This window comes from Vicia villosa, unplaced genomic scaffold, assembly GCF_029867415.1.
Source record: "Vicia villosa cultivar HV-30 ecotype Madison, WI unplaced genomic scaffold, Vvil1.0 ctg.002580F_1_1, whole genome shotgun sequence".
In the NCBI taxonomy this organism is placed as follows: domain Eukaryota; kingdom Viridiplantae; phylum Streptophyta; class Magnoliopsida; order Fabales; family Fabaceae; genus Vicia; species Vicia villosa.
In genome coordinates, this window is record NW_026705975.1 from 22,501 (window position 1) to 38,034 (window position 15,534).

At 30.6% G+C, this 15,534-nt stretch overlaps 1 protein-coding gene across 3 annotated transcripts; it reads left to right on the plus strand.

Moving 5' to 3' along the window:
* The first annotated feature begins 4,310 nt into the window (after positions 1-4,310).
* On the plus strand, positions 4,311-7,593 carry LOC131639284 (serine/arginine-rich splicing factor RS41-like). 3 transcript variants are annotated; one of them, XM_058909782.1, is made up of 7 exons: positions 4,311-4,444; positions 4,586-4,732; positions 5,948-6,060; positions 6,390-6,628; positions 6,790-7,074; positions 7,168-7,272; positions 7,355-7,593. In XM_058909782.1, the coding sequence occupies exons 2-7, from the start codon at positions 4,627-4,629 to the stop codon at positions 7,389-7,391; spliced, it is 885 nt and encodes a 294-aa protein (XP_058765765.1). In that variant the 5' UTR covers positions 4,311-4,444; positions 4,586-4,626; the 3' UTR covers positions 7,392-7,593. The 3 variants fall into 3 exon arrangements, with proteins under 3 accessions (XP_058765765.1, XP_058765766.1, XP_058765767.1); XM_058909783.1 differs by lacking the exon at positions 4,311-4,444 and adding an exon at positions 5,540-5,792 and having other exon boundaries at positions 4,594-4,732; XM_058909784.1 differs by lacking the exon at positions 4,311-4,444 and adding an exon at positions 5,540-5,784 and having other exon boundaries at positions 4,594-4,732.
* The last annotated feature ends 7,941 nt before the right edge of the window (positions 7,594-15,534 follow it).

Below are 15,534 nucleotides of genomic sequence, written 5' to 3' on the forward strand. Positions count from 1 at the left end.
TTGTTTTTGTTTGTCAATATGTTTTCAGGTGGATTACTACAGTGTGGTGTTGAAAGTGTTGTAAAACACTTAACTGTTGGTTACTACACACACCACTGCCATTGTTTTACATTAAGAATTGTTGTCACTATTTATATTTTTACAATTTATGTTCTCACTCTCCCAGTTATCAAATTTTATAGTGCTAGAGACCAACATATTTCTTTTTTTTGATAGTAGATATATCCTCTATGCTTCATTGGAGAAGAAATCATTTGCTACTCAGCTTCAACAGTGGCACCCCTTTTCTCAATTATGGTCTATAGGTAGAAGTTTGATCAATTATGGTCTATAGTTTATAATTTCTATACCGTGTCTTTTTGAACATTATTGGAATATACATATATAATTTATTTTCATTCCTAAAGTTAGATATTAGATTATAACAAAGTGTAATTTATAGGATTCCTTATTGCATCTCTTAAAACACAAATAAAAAAGAGATTTACACTCTATCTTAAGTTTGTTTTGAAACTGTGTCTCTCTTAATTAGTACTGGTTTTGTTTTATAGAAAATTTATTGCACATGTGTGTATTCACCATTATTATTTCATCTCAGTTAAACTAATTTCAAATTGAAGACAAAATATATGACAGAAATTTAATATAAGATAAGTGACAAGTAGTATAGTTTACCATGTTTATGTATACCATATTAAGATATAAGGGTGTTGTATTAACCATATGATATACAATAAAGAAGTTAATAATCTCCACACTTAAGATCAAAAGGCACTGTAACTTTGATGGGCTTAAAAATCAGCATTACAAGGATTCTTTATAATCTTAAAATGTATAAAGTAGATGATAAAAAGCTTGTGTTAGATATAATAAAAACTTATAAACCTGTGATAAAATATAAGTCAATATTTTAATTTTTTTTTAAAATTATGTACAATATAGTAATGAAGAATTACTAACAATCATTTTTAGACTAACGTTTGTATGTATTTTACAAATATTTTATTTTTGTTTAAGAAAATTTTAGACTGTTTAAAAAAAAATCATTTCCAAATCACAATTCATAGTTTCTCATTTTATAATTTGTAATGCAACTCCTATGAATTTTATCACTAAATCTATCAATTTATTATTATATTCTAAGAAAATAATGAGCGATAATTATAAATTTTACCAACTTCTATAAATTTTATTATTGAAATTTACTATTTTCACGAGTCACTATCACCGCAATACCTTTTTTTATTTTAATCAACAAAATATTTATAACTATCAAATCTTATTAGTGATATTTGTAAATATTTATAGTTATTAGATATATTAGATTTATCGTGTGGGTGATTTACTACATGTTTATTTTTAAATATTTTTAGTTATTAGTGATTTTGAAATAACAATTATATATTAGCAATAACCAAATTTTATCGAATAATCTAAGATATGAATGAACTTACCCGCACGGGTCACTATCACACAACGCCTATTTTATTTTAATCATTTGCTACCGTATCAAAACTTTTGTTATTATTGTATTATTATATGATTATTATTTGAAGAATCTCAAATACTATAATTTTTTTAGTTATTTACACAATATCATAAATAAATTACCCGTGCGGGAGCACGGGTTTCTTACTAGTTCTTAACAAAAAAAACTCTAATGTGTCATTTACTAAATTGACCTTATATTAAAAATAAATAATAATAATAAAAATATAATAATATAATAATATAATAATATAATATTTTAACACTACTTTTAATAATAATAATATTAATAATATAAATAATATAATATATATAATAAATAATAATAATAATAATAATAACAATAGTAATAATAATAATAATAACAATAATAACAACAACGATAATAATAATAATAATAATAATTTTTTTATTAATTTTTTAGCTGTATTATAAAACAATTTTCTTTATTTATATTATTTTTTATAGTTTTTAAAACTTGAAATATACACAGGGGATGTTTTCTATTTTTTTTTGTAAGAATAAAAATTAATTCATTTAATTTAATATTTTAAAATAAGTCATTAAATAATATTTTAACACTACTTTTAATAATAATAATAATAATAATATAAATAATATAATATATATAATAAATAATAATAATAATAACAATAGTAATAATAATAATAATAACAATAATAACAACAACGATAATAATAATAATAATTTTTTATTAATTTTTTAGCTGTATTATAAAACAATTTTCTTTATTTATATTATTTTTTTATAAAATACCCGTGCATCGCACGGGTCAACAATCTAGTTTGTTTAAATACAAACATATAATCATAGAAATAAGTATAGTGTTTATATATATATATATATATATATATATATATATATATATATATATATATATATATATATATATATATATATATATATATATATATATATATTTATAAAGTTTTTATTTGTTAGAAAAATACAAAAGTGAAATGTCTTATATTTACCACCCTTTAGGCTATGTTTGGATTGATGAAACATAACAGAGCGAAGTGGAGCGGAGCAGAATGGAATAAAAATCCCACTCCATTGTTTGGTAATTTTATTTAAAATTTTTCATTCCATCTCATACACCCCAAATTGGATGGAACAAAAAATGAAGAATTGGATGGAACGAGATGAAATGGATTCCATCATGTTCCATTCCATTCCATCAATTATTTGTGAATCCAAACAATGTAATCTCATTAATTATCATACCATTTCATCCCATCTCATACCACCAATCCAAATATAGCCTTAAACTTAAATTAATTTCAAGATAATTAAAACTGAATCGCACGTTTAACTAGTTAAGATAATGGTTCACGATTTTAAGGTCTCATTGGGTTTTAACTAAGATCCGATCGATAATATTTAAAAATTATTTTTTAAATTTATAAAAACTATACATATCACAAATAAAATAAAATATTAACATGTTTACTTATAAAAATTATTTTTTTTGGTGATCTTTAGTCGTGAGTTAATAGTTTTAAATAAAAAACTTATATATTCAAAAGCCTTATAACAAAAAATACATTTATTGTTGGCTCAAACCCACTCTAGCCATAACTTATAATCATAAATGAAAACAAGTTCAGAAATGTATTAACAAAGTTTTAAGAAGTTGTCAACAATTTCGTCCCTCTCTTCATTCTATTTTTTTTTCTTAAACATCTCTTTATTTATTTATTTATTTTATAAGAAATAATATATTCGTACTAGAAGTTTATTTATTTATTTATTTATAAGAAATAATATATTCGTACTAGAAGTATTATAATCCGAATACAAAAATGGATAGAACAATCAATAAACAAGCTATACAATTAAAGAAAATCTAAAGAGCATTTGCACCATTTATAGAAATTACATTTGATTTTCTCTTTAAAACCTATTGCCAGCCATCACCATGAATACATCTTGGCTTTATGCACAATTTCTCTTTGATTTTGTGGAATTATTTTGTCGGAGTTGATCGATCTGTGCCTTAGGTCGGCACACTCCTCTTTTCAAATTTCTTTACTTGGCCGCGTGGTACACTTAGATGGGGATGATGTAACTTGGGGTATTGCTTCAGATGATGAGTTTTCCGTTGCTTCTTGTTATGAGCATTATGCCGGTTCGCACATTTTGTTTGGTCCTTTTAATATGAATGACGTTGCTTTAGGCTTAATTTGGAAAGTGGAAGTGTCTTTCAAAATTAAGACATTTGGATGAAGACTTTTTGTGAATAGACTTTCGACTAAGGGTTTACTTTTGTATAGACGCATAACTTTGTCTTTAGATAATGCTAAGTGTGTTTTTTGTGGTATTGATCCGGAAAGTCCGGATCACTCTTTTTTCAAGTGCAATGTGGTGAAGGTTGTTTGGAGGGAGGTAGCAAATAGGATCAGGAAACCGATAGGTGGATTGGAGGAAGAGTGTTCATCGTGTTTCATGCATTGATTTTCCTTTTGTAAAAAAAGAAGGTTAAAGAAGGAAAATTTGGAGTTGTGTGGTTAGCTATTTTGTGGATTATTTGGTTATCTAGGAATGAGATATGCTTTCAGAATGAAGTTTGGAATGTGGATAATACAAATTGAAGTATCAAATCTTTGATTTAGAAGTGGACTTTAATTGGAAAAATTATTCACATCATTTATAACTTTTACAAATTTTTAACAAAGATCTATTATTATTTCTTTCGTAACTCTAATTGATTTGTAATTTCTCTAATTTTTTTTGTCGGATTTTTTTTAAAATTCAGTCTGTATTTAAATTTTGAGAATCATTAGTTCTTTAAAAAACACGCCTACCAAACGTTGCGTTTTGGTCGGATTACGGGGTGCCTCTATCAGTACTATCTCTCTTCCTTGTATTTCGTAATTTCTCCCAACTCTCCGTATTAGGGTTTCATTCGCAAACTCTATCTCCCTCCGAAAAGGTACCGATCCGTCGACGGAGCTTCAGATCCGCCACCGCTCCTTCATCTTTCACCAACGATTCATCGAGTTCCATTCCCTTTTCCATTCGATTTCACACTTTCCAAATCTCAACGATCCTTTTTTCTTACATTGCATTGCAGGTTGGTTGCTGGTTGCATAAGCATTTCTAAGCTTCGAAGAAATGAAGCCGATCTTTTGTGGAAACCTGGATTTCGATGCGAGACAATCTGATGTTGAGAGGCTTTTCAGAAAATACGGCAAGATTGATAGAGTCGACTTGAAGTCTGGTATGGCGTTCTTCATCATTTTTTTAATTGTTTAGCTTTTTTTTAGGGTTTAGTTGAAATCTTAAGTTTGAAGTGCTGTTTTTTTAGCTCAATTAGTGATTTATTAGGTATTGTTTTACTATAGTTTATAGCTTATGTTTTCAATTGAAGTTTGGTATATTGGATGGTCAAGTAGTATTTTGTTGTGCTGAGTTTACTGGAGTTTTTTGCTTGACATGCTGTGTGGTGGTTGGATAGATTTTATGCTCAAATTGGATTCTATAGAGGTAAGTTCGGTTATTGAAAAGGCGGATCACTGATTGGTGATTGGCGGCGTTACATCATGGATGGCGGTGTTGGACATATTTGAAGCCAAGATTGAAGTGTCCTTTTGTGTTGAGTTGCAGTGGGGTTATAGTACTGTTTGGAGAAAGGAAAATGTTATGTACAACCATTGAAAGTAATGTTTTACAAAGAACTCATTGACCCTTTTTCAATATCAGTTTGGATGTGTGCATAGTGCACCCTAAAATATTTTTAAGAAAATTGAAAAAATGAAGAGACAATTTGTTTGCTTGGCATTTACACAACATTCTAAGTACAACTGTTTTGGCTTTTGATTTTTGAACTCTAGGTTTTCATCTTGAATTTCAAGCTTGCCTTTATCTCCAACTTTGACTTCTGTCCTTGAATGATTTTTAAAAGGGTCAAGATGATGTTCTTTGACTAGTTACTTTTAAATGGATGTACATTTTCTTTTCCTTTAAAAAGAAGAAAAACTGTCAATACGATATGAACCCCCCATACTCAACAATTTCTTTGTGACAGGATTACTTGGAAAGTTGGAATGTCCATGCTCTTCTTGGATGGATGTGCTTCTCTGCACTTCTTTCATAGAATGTGCCCCAGCTTCTCCTTGTATTTTTCCAGAAGAAATAATTTGATCCGCCCTAGCCCTGCCATTCTGCATTCCCTCAGCATTCATTGCTTTTTCATTCCTCATGACTTTTGCTCAGTGTTCAATTTCCGACTTGTTTCAACATATAATCCATGATGATTTCGCAATGGGGCAGGTGTTGTGGTACTTCCTGATAGTTTATTTCTTTTTTATGTTGAATTTTTCTCTCATATCTGATATGCTGATGTAGCATTCCTATCTACACCTTCTTCAAGGAATCCTCAAATATTGAAATGAAATATTTTCGTGGTTTTATTTTTAATATTCTTGTTTCATAGGTTTTGCTTTTGTCTACATGGAAGACGAACGTGATGCCGAGTATGCAATTAGACGGCTTGATCAAACAGAATTTGGTAGAAAGGGGCGCCGGATTCGTGTGGAATGGACTAAGGTATACTGTAATAGAGAATTGCATTAGGGGTTGCTAAACAATGTTTTTCTTATGCTGCATTATCATGTATGTCACGTACTCTTACTTTAAAGATTAAGACTTGAAGATCATTTTGGTCATAAATCATTTTGGGTAACTTCTAAACACATTTTGTTAGATTTTAATGGTGGTGCATGATTTTTTCATGAGAATTGCTATACTTTCGGGTGCACGATTTCATTTGTGTGACACATACACGTTTTCTTATGTTCTTTTCTTAATGGATTTTGGAATTATTTAGGTAATTTTGGCATTTTTAACATACAGTGTCATTATATTATGATTTGTAGCAAGAGCGTGACAACAGAAGGTCTGGTGGTGATTCAAAGAAATCTTCAACTAATACAAGACCATCGAAGACTTTGTTTATTATAAATTTTGATCCTGTTCACACCAGGACAAGGGATTTAGAAAGACACTTTGATCCCTATGGGAAAATATCAAATTTAAGGATCAGAAGGAATTTTGCTTTTATCCAGTTTGAAACCCAGGAGGAAGCCACTAAAGCTTTGGAAGCAACTAACCTGAGGTTCAAATTACCTTCTCAAATTTTGAATTGTCGTTTTTCAGTGTAGAAGTTTTATCCTTTAGAAACAGCGCATTCCACCACCTAAATGGAGATGAGTGAGGGTGAAGGCCTATATATATTGATGGCTCATTTTTTATATATATGATTTGATTGATATGCAGCAAGTTTATGGACCGTGTCATCACAGTGGAGTATGCTATAAGAGATGATGATGTCAAAAAAGATGGATACAGTCCTGATAGAAGAGGTCGCGGCTCCCCTGATGGGAGGTATGGTCGTGGCAGATCTCCAAGTCCTTATCGTAGAGGTAGGGGTAGCCCTGATTATGGTAGAGCCAGGGATAGCCCTGATTATGGTCGTGGATCAAATCCAGGTTCCAGACCAGAACCAAGAGGAAGCCCCAGGTATGAACGAGCTGAAAGCCCAATTAATGGGAGATATGATAGGTATGAACCATTTAATTTGGAATTTTTTGGTTGTTTTTTGTGTTGTATACATATATATTTCATTATATTTTGATTATTTTACTGTTCATGAAGCCGATCTCCCCCACCTCGTGGATCAAATCAATCTTCCAGACCAGAACCTAGAGGAAGCCCCAAGCTGGAACGTCCCGAAAGCCCAATGAATGGGAGATATGATAGGTATGATCCATTTAAATTGTGGTTTTTTTGGGTAGTTTTATCTATATCTCATTATAAGTTGATTATTTTACTATTCATACAGCCGATCTCCCCCACCACGTGATAGGTCAAGATCCTGAGTAGGAGCTGAGTAGAACTGTGTGTAATTGTTGCTGGACCATTTTCATTTCATTCCAACTTATGTTAGTCCATATTTTGGCATTAAGAAAGTTCAAACTTGTTGTATTTACTCTTATGTTTGGTTAGATTCTAATGTGCAATCTGCAAAGACATTATTATATGTTAAATACAGTCATGTTTCATGGGTTTTCTTTTGAAAAATGATTTTTTTTACCTTAGTTTAAATCGAGGGAAATCCCCTTCCCTTGTTCATATATATTAATAGGAGCTATGAGCCCTCTTTAGTGACTTTAAAGTGGTTTAGTTGTGTAGACATATCCTTGCTTATTTTTGCTTCTACTTTCTATATTATCTTTTTGCATGTTATTGTTCTGAATCTTGGATTTTAGTCAATAGTGTAATTATTATAAGTTTAACTTTATGGTGGCCATTTGGCTCTTGGCAGTTTCTCTGTGATTTCATCCAAACCTTGAGCAACATGTTATGAATTATTAAATAATCTGTTTCAAGTAGCATCCAACAAGGTTGATCAAAGAGTTGTCTCATTTGCTGTTTGTATTGAGTTTTTTTTTTTTTTATTTAAAAAATTTATAGTCTGACTTGTCTCAACCTCAAGTTTTGCATCTGATAGTAATATTAATTATTTATTTTGTGGAGTCTTATTCGATGAATGATTATTTTTGGACGGACATGATACGCTGTTGTCTTTAGTTAATTAAATAGAATTTGTAATGCCTTGCCTTATTTATGCTGTCGTATAGCCTGAATTGGTTTTAGTCACGAGTTATCAACAACTGATTTTATAAGAATTTTATCTGAGTTTAACTCAACCTTAAAAGTATTGGCTTGTAAGTTAGGGTTCATCTCCCCTTATAAGTATGCTCATGGTGTATTTTATCCAATGTGCAATTCTTTATATGAAGAGTGATTCAAGTGATGATTGTCTCTATTTCTTTACATATTTCTACTGTGTTTAATCATGGTATATTTTATCATTTATCTTGGATGTTTTAATATAATTTAAAACTGTATCATTTCTCTTGGACTGCACTTCAAATTATCTAATGGTGACACCAAGATTGTTAAAAGGGTTATAGAAATCAAAGATATTGGTTATAGCTGGTAGCATGGAGGAAGGGGTAACACAGCATACAACTTTTATTTATCAATACAATTTTTTTTGACCAGGAGCATTATCATGAGTATATAATAATTTCTAGATAGCTATTACCGATTTAAGATTTAATTTTAAAACACCATGATATCATCTGGAAAAAAGGAAATTACTAGAAATGAGGATTCCTTTAGGACCTGTTGTATAGTGAATCTTACGATTGGCCACAAAGTTAAAGAGATGTCATATAGTGAATCTTAAGACTGGTCACAAGATTAAAGAGACCTCTTGTAAGTACTTCTTTTACGGTGGAAAATAAAAAAAGAAGATGCGAGATCCCTTTGTCTAATACTTATGAAGAAACTATAGAATACCACGGTTTTACCATTAGTAATAAGAGAATGCTTTAGGGATATGAGAACAGAATTTATTCATTATAAAAAATCATAAAAGTCAAACGCATTCAAGGCATGAATTTGAAAGTCCCAATTAACACTGTCCAATGTTTTTTCAATCAATTTTAAGAGAGGTTTTCTCAATAATATCTTTTGTCAAGAATATAAACTTCTGAATTGATGTTGATGCATATCTCTATACTTATGCTATGAATGGAATTCATTTGATGCTCGGTAATGATTTTAGGAATCACAATACTCAATTTGTTAGCAATTATCTTAGCAATGAGATTGAATTAAAAATTTGTTAAGGCTTTAAAGTACAAATTTTAAACATTAACCACTAAATATACAATTTTACAAATAATTTTAAAATTAATTTTAAACTATTAAAAATAAAGTACTTTTTGTAGTAGCGATCCTTTTACATCATATTAACAATCGAAGGATGATTGAAAGAAATAACTATTTGACAGGGCTCGACGACTTAGAGGTATTGATGGACGGGAGCCGGTGCTGCTAGGTGCTTCTGATCAATAGAACCGAAAGAGGAGGAAAAAATTGAACGACGTTTGGGCTTGATCTTGTTGTACGTCGGAAGCCAGGGTTCGCCCGGTCCTGCCCCAACCTTATGTCTATCTCTATATACGAATATAGAAACTTCTCTTCGGTAGTGAATCACCTACTAAAAAAATAGGTAGACCTGCACGTCCTATTTGAGACTACTAAGGCATGCAATTGAATCTTTCATTAGGGAAAGGGATGAAGAGGCCTAAGCACGGTGGATTCCGTACACTTGAGTGACATGTAAGCGAGGTCTATGTAGAAGAAAGAAGTCAAGTTGGACAAAAGGGAGAAAGTAATCGGGATACACTGATCATATCGACAAATCAAAGTAGTGGTCATAAATATACTTGGCAAAATTATTCCAATTCCATGACCGGGTGCAGGCAAAATTCTCGCCAATTGCTAAGATGTTCAGTTGACTCCCTTCTCTGAACCCCTTACGAGTGAGCAGAAAATGACAAAATAAAATGTAAATCCAACAACGTTTGGCCAGGAGGTCTCTTCAGCCATGAACCGAGGGGACCTGCATCCTTGGAAGAAGACCTTCCAACACGATGACCTCAACTTCATGGTTGTAGATGGTAGACCCGTCTACCCTGGACGAAGTTATCAATTTTCCTAGAAGGGAAAAGACATAGCAAGCATGTTACGAATCCCTCAATCAAGCTTGAAAGCGAGTATCAATGACATAGATGCAGCTATGGCCGATAAACTATGTCTATAGGGCATGCCCTTTAGATGTAGAAGGACTAGTCTTTTCCTATTTTAGGAAGGTAGAAGCCGTTGCCCTATACATGCCTGCTCGCTTGAACTCCTTGAGAATGGAAATCAAGTGAATCCTCGCCATCATGACCAATCCCTAGCGACAAAGCAATGACAACTAAGAACCTTTACTTAAGACCATTAGTAGGTAGCATGTCGAGGTTCCTAGCCAAACCAAAACAATATAATTACATCGGATGGATATACGCTTTACACATCGTCTTATGTGCTACCTTCTGTTAAGGTTTCCCTTCTCTTCTGCGACATCAAAATCAGAGGACAAATTTATTGTCGAAAATCTCGTTTGTTATAAAAAAAGGATTTGTTTTAACTATATTATTTTTTTGGTAATATTTTTGTTATGACTGTGTGTGTATATATAATTTTCTAAACATGAATTGAGACCAAAGTTTTATAAAGCCTTGTGTAAGGATTTCGCTAGTTTAGATAAAAATCGTTTTTTTAATTTTATATAGAAGAAAAATTCACCTGCTCTTCTTCTTCCTTTGATGATGAAAATTCTATATGTTGTGCATGTATTATCATCAAATGGTTTTGATAATCACAAATACCAAATGAATATGATGATGAAAATTGTCAAAAGATTGTGTTGATGACAACGATCAAATGGAGGTATTAGTGATAACTGTCAAAAAGATTTGGATATGATAACTTTTTCAAAGGTTCCTGATGATGACATCTAAAAAAAAGGAGATATCATAAGCTTCATCAGTCAAATGTATCCAATTTTAGTTAAAAGTGCTAAAGAAAGTCAAATCAAGCAAATGAACTTGGATATATGAATGCATGATCTTTAAATTTTGAAGTTGTGATCTTGAAGCTTTAAGTTATGAAGTTATGATCTTGAGGATATGAAAGTGTGAAAGTTCCTCTAGTATCGCGTATAGGATTTTCTATAATTCTAGTCAGTTTTATTATAAAAGGATCAAGAGTGAGTGTTGAGGTATTAAGGCAATACACACACAAGTATTTTCAAACCCCTTATTTTTTCATAAAACTTCTTACAATAAATTTGGGCAAGCACATAATTGATTAGAAGCTTTGTTAAATAATTAGAATGGTAAAATATATTGTCAAATCGATTAAGAAGTCTTTATGATTGATTAGATCAAAATGTAATGCCTCTTATTGATTAAGGGGGCTGATAATCGATTAAGTTCAAAATTGAAATCTTTATATTTTAAGTTGGTTGATCGATTAACACCTATATTTAATTGATTAACTCATTAAAATGGCTCATGGATTGTTTTCATTTTGAGACAAAATTTTTCCTATGTAAAAGAGGTTTTTCCTCATTTCAAATCACACTTGTTTATTGAATATGAAATTTCTTCTCTCATTCTTTATCTCATTCTTTTTTAAAATTATTTTTTCACTATAACTTCCTTAGTTTTAAGAGTGTGAAAAGTTTCATATGAGAGTTATATTGTGCCAGTGTTATGCTGAAAGAGTTTATCAAACATAGTTATCTATGATCTCTTTATTTATGCCATTTATTTTAATTTCCCTGCTTATTTCTCATAATCTATTATTCCATTAGTCATTCTCTACTTTTTCCTATCTTATAACATAAGTGTTTTTTAAACTCAAAGTTTTTATAAACCGATATTTTTTGGAATTTTGAATATTACAATTTACTTCATCTCTACTGTGTTTGAAGTCACTTGGTCAACATGAAGTTAAACCACTAGTCTAAATAATAATAATAAAATAAAGATAAAAGACAATAGGATGCATAAATAACTAGATTGTTTGATTGAATGTTGTTTGAAATTTACAGAGTGTGCTATTTATAAAGGAAACTATCTTACTGACCATAATATCGTGGCTTACAGAAAATGTTTTCTCATTAGACTATTTACGTGAGTATTACACGATTCTTCCTCCATTTATGGGATACATGGCACCCCGTGTTAGACTGTTGATTTATGCTATTCAACATATTCTGTTGACCCTGCCATCATATGCACAACTCACATATCTCCTGGTTCCACCATTATCTCCTTCGATTATTGACACTAAATATGGAATCTGACTACCAAGAACAATTATTCTGTCCTACTATGTTTTTGATTAAGTACAGAATATTAACGACCCCACTAGATCTAGATTTGAGAAGACTAGATTGACTCTTGCTATAATGTGTTTGTATTCTTGAAACTTTATTTTGTTCGAGGGACTATTGAGTAACCCTAAAATTGCTAGCATGATGATCTCAAGGATTTTTTTTTTAAAATAACCATGTATTAAAAAAATTACGCAAATAACCATGTTTCGGAAAAAATTACGCAAATAACCAGGTTTCAGAAAACCTTGACACCAAGGCGCCATGTGAGATGGCGCCACCACTGTACCAGATGAAGGGAGGTGCCACTTGGGATGGCTCCTATGTGCAGCTTTTTTGCAATAAGCCATCTCATGGTGATCTAATGGTTAAAAATAATAAGAATAATTTTCTTAGCCATTAGATTGAGAAAAATTAATGGTGAAGATGTGGAGTAAGTGTTAATAACTTACTCTTGGAGTAAGAATATCCCTCCTCTCTCTCTCTCTCTCTATATATATATATATATATATATATATATATATATATATATATATATATATATATATATATATATATATATATATTTAACAATATTTTACCAACTAATATAGAAGGATACATAATTACAACAGTTAAAACAACATAAAATAATAAGAATAATTTTCTTAGCCATTATTGAGAAAAATTAATGGTGAAGATGTGGAGTAAATGTTAATAACTTACTCTTGGAGTAAGAATATCCCTCCTCCTCCTCCTCCTCCTCCTCCTCCTCCTTCTCTCTCTCTCTCTCTCTCTCTCTCTCTCTCTCTCTCTCTCTCTCTCTCTCTCTCTCTCTCTCTCTCTCTCTCTCTCTCTCTCTCTCTTTCTCTCTCTCTCTCTCTCTCTCTCTCTCTCTCTATATATATATATATATATATATATATATATATATATATATATATATATATATATAACAATATTTTACCAACTAATATAGAAGGATACAAAATTACAACAGTTAAAACAACATAAAAGATGAGAATCGACACATAAAAAATTATTTATTTAAGTCGATACAAAATGATTTATTCTAGGAGAGAAAATATCTCTCTGACCATTACCAATCTAGTGATTACAAACGAGTTATGAGAAAATAGCTCTTCCATTTTATAAAAATATTTTTTGTTTTTTATTAAATTTACGACCTAGTATTTCTTTCTCTCGATACTCGAATAACACAATCTCAAGATGTTTATGAATGTTTCTCAACATTTAAGTATATTCAAATATATTCTAATTATTAGGATTAAAATTCTTAAGAATCTCTTTCCTTATCTCTCTAAGTTTTTCTCTATATAAAACTCATTCTCCCTAAAAAATTATAGAAAAAAATCTTAAATATGACACATGGTGCAAGATGAAAATCTTAATGATTCTCAACACTTAGGTACATTCAAAGATCTGATAAAAATTCTTAAGAATCTCTTTCTTTATCTTTCTAAGTTGTTATCTAGTTAAAACTAATTCTCCCTAAAAAGTTACAGAAAGAAATCTTAAATATAACACATGTTGCAAGATGAAACGCCTCATACTTCACCGCAAAGTCTCGTGTCTCCTATCTAAATGCCTTGCATTTGAGCTAGACTTAAATCCTTCGGAAAAATATTTACTGAAACACATAGCGTTCTAGACTTTAAGAAAATGGACGGAAATTGAGTTTTCTTGAGACATACTCCATAAATCTCCACACTGTCTCTAGAAATTATGTTGATGATAATTTACACATTAGCTACCTTGTTGCTCTCTCCATACTTAAATCACTCTTTTACAAATTGATCAAGTCTAAACAATGCTTGAACCTTAACCTAGATAATGACTTGGTTATAACTCATTCACAAGATTGTCTTATGAAGCGACTTTTTCCACCACAATCTCCTTTGAATCAATCTTGTCTCTAAAGCAGTGCAAATGGATGCCAATGTTCTTTGTCTTCCCATGATACACTCAATGATTAGCTAGATGAATTCTACTTTGACTATCATTATGCATCTTAACAGATTCCTGAGTGATTCCTAACTCTCTAACTTTACCTCTTAAATGAGGAAAATATACTCCTATTAATTTATAGATAAAACATTTGCAAATTATTAATTTTTTTTCTAAATTATATTTGTGTGAAACAATGTAAACACATAACTCGAGAAATATTTTTTTGTGTCCGCATTCCCTGCATACTCAACATCGACAAAATCTTCCAAAGTGGCTTTCTCTTAAGTTTTATTTGAGTACTTAAAACCACTCATTAATAAACCATATAAATACCTTTACACCCACTTCAAAACTTCATAGTTAACTCGAAAGCATAACCGAAAGCATAATGTCATAATCTAAAGGAGTGTTGACAACTTTAATAGCAAGCATTTTAAATTGCTCCACCACTTTCTTCAAGTAACTAGACTGAGATAAAAATAATTAAATATTTTTGTGGTTTCTCACGATATTTATACTTATGATTCTCTTACCTTCACAAAGAACTTTTACCTCAAATTTTTCATCCAAAGTCTCATTAAGCTTATTGATCTATTCATTGCTACAACTTACCATAAAGATATTTTCAACATATAGAAATAGGTAGAGAATGAATTCCCCATTCTTAATAAATATGTATATACAACTATAACCATTTCTACCACAATCATACTTTAGAAGAAATTCATCAAACATAAAATACCATTTTCCTTGGGCTTTGTTTCAATCCATATAAATATTTCTTCAATAGATACACCTTAAACTAGCCTTTTACAAAATCCTCTGGCTGCTCCATGTTGATTGTCTCCTTAATATCTCCATGTAAGAAAGTTATATTGACATTCATTTGTTCAAATTTAAGATTTCATTAATTGATTCATAAAAGCCATAAGTATCCTAATAGATCAATGATTTATAACAAGTGAAAATATTTTATCGTAATTGGTTCCTTACACTTGAGTAAAACCCTTTGCTATAAGCCTTGCTTTATAACTTGGTTCTTTAATCTACGTAATCTGTTCATTCCTTTTGAAGATATATTTTTATTCAACCTCCCTTTGTCTCTTAGGTAGTCTCACAAGTTCCCAAGTTTGGTTTTTCTCAATTGAATGCATCTCACCATTCATTGTCTTTAACCATCTTTGACTCTCTCTGCTTTCAAATCCTTCCCTAAAGGTCTTTGGTTTTCAGTATTGTAATCTTTTTACCACATTCAAAGAATAATAAAT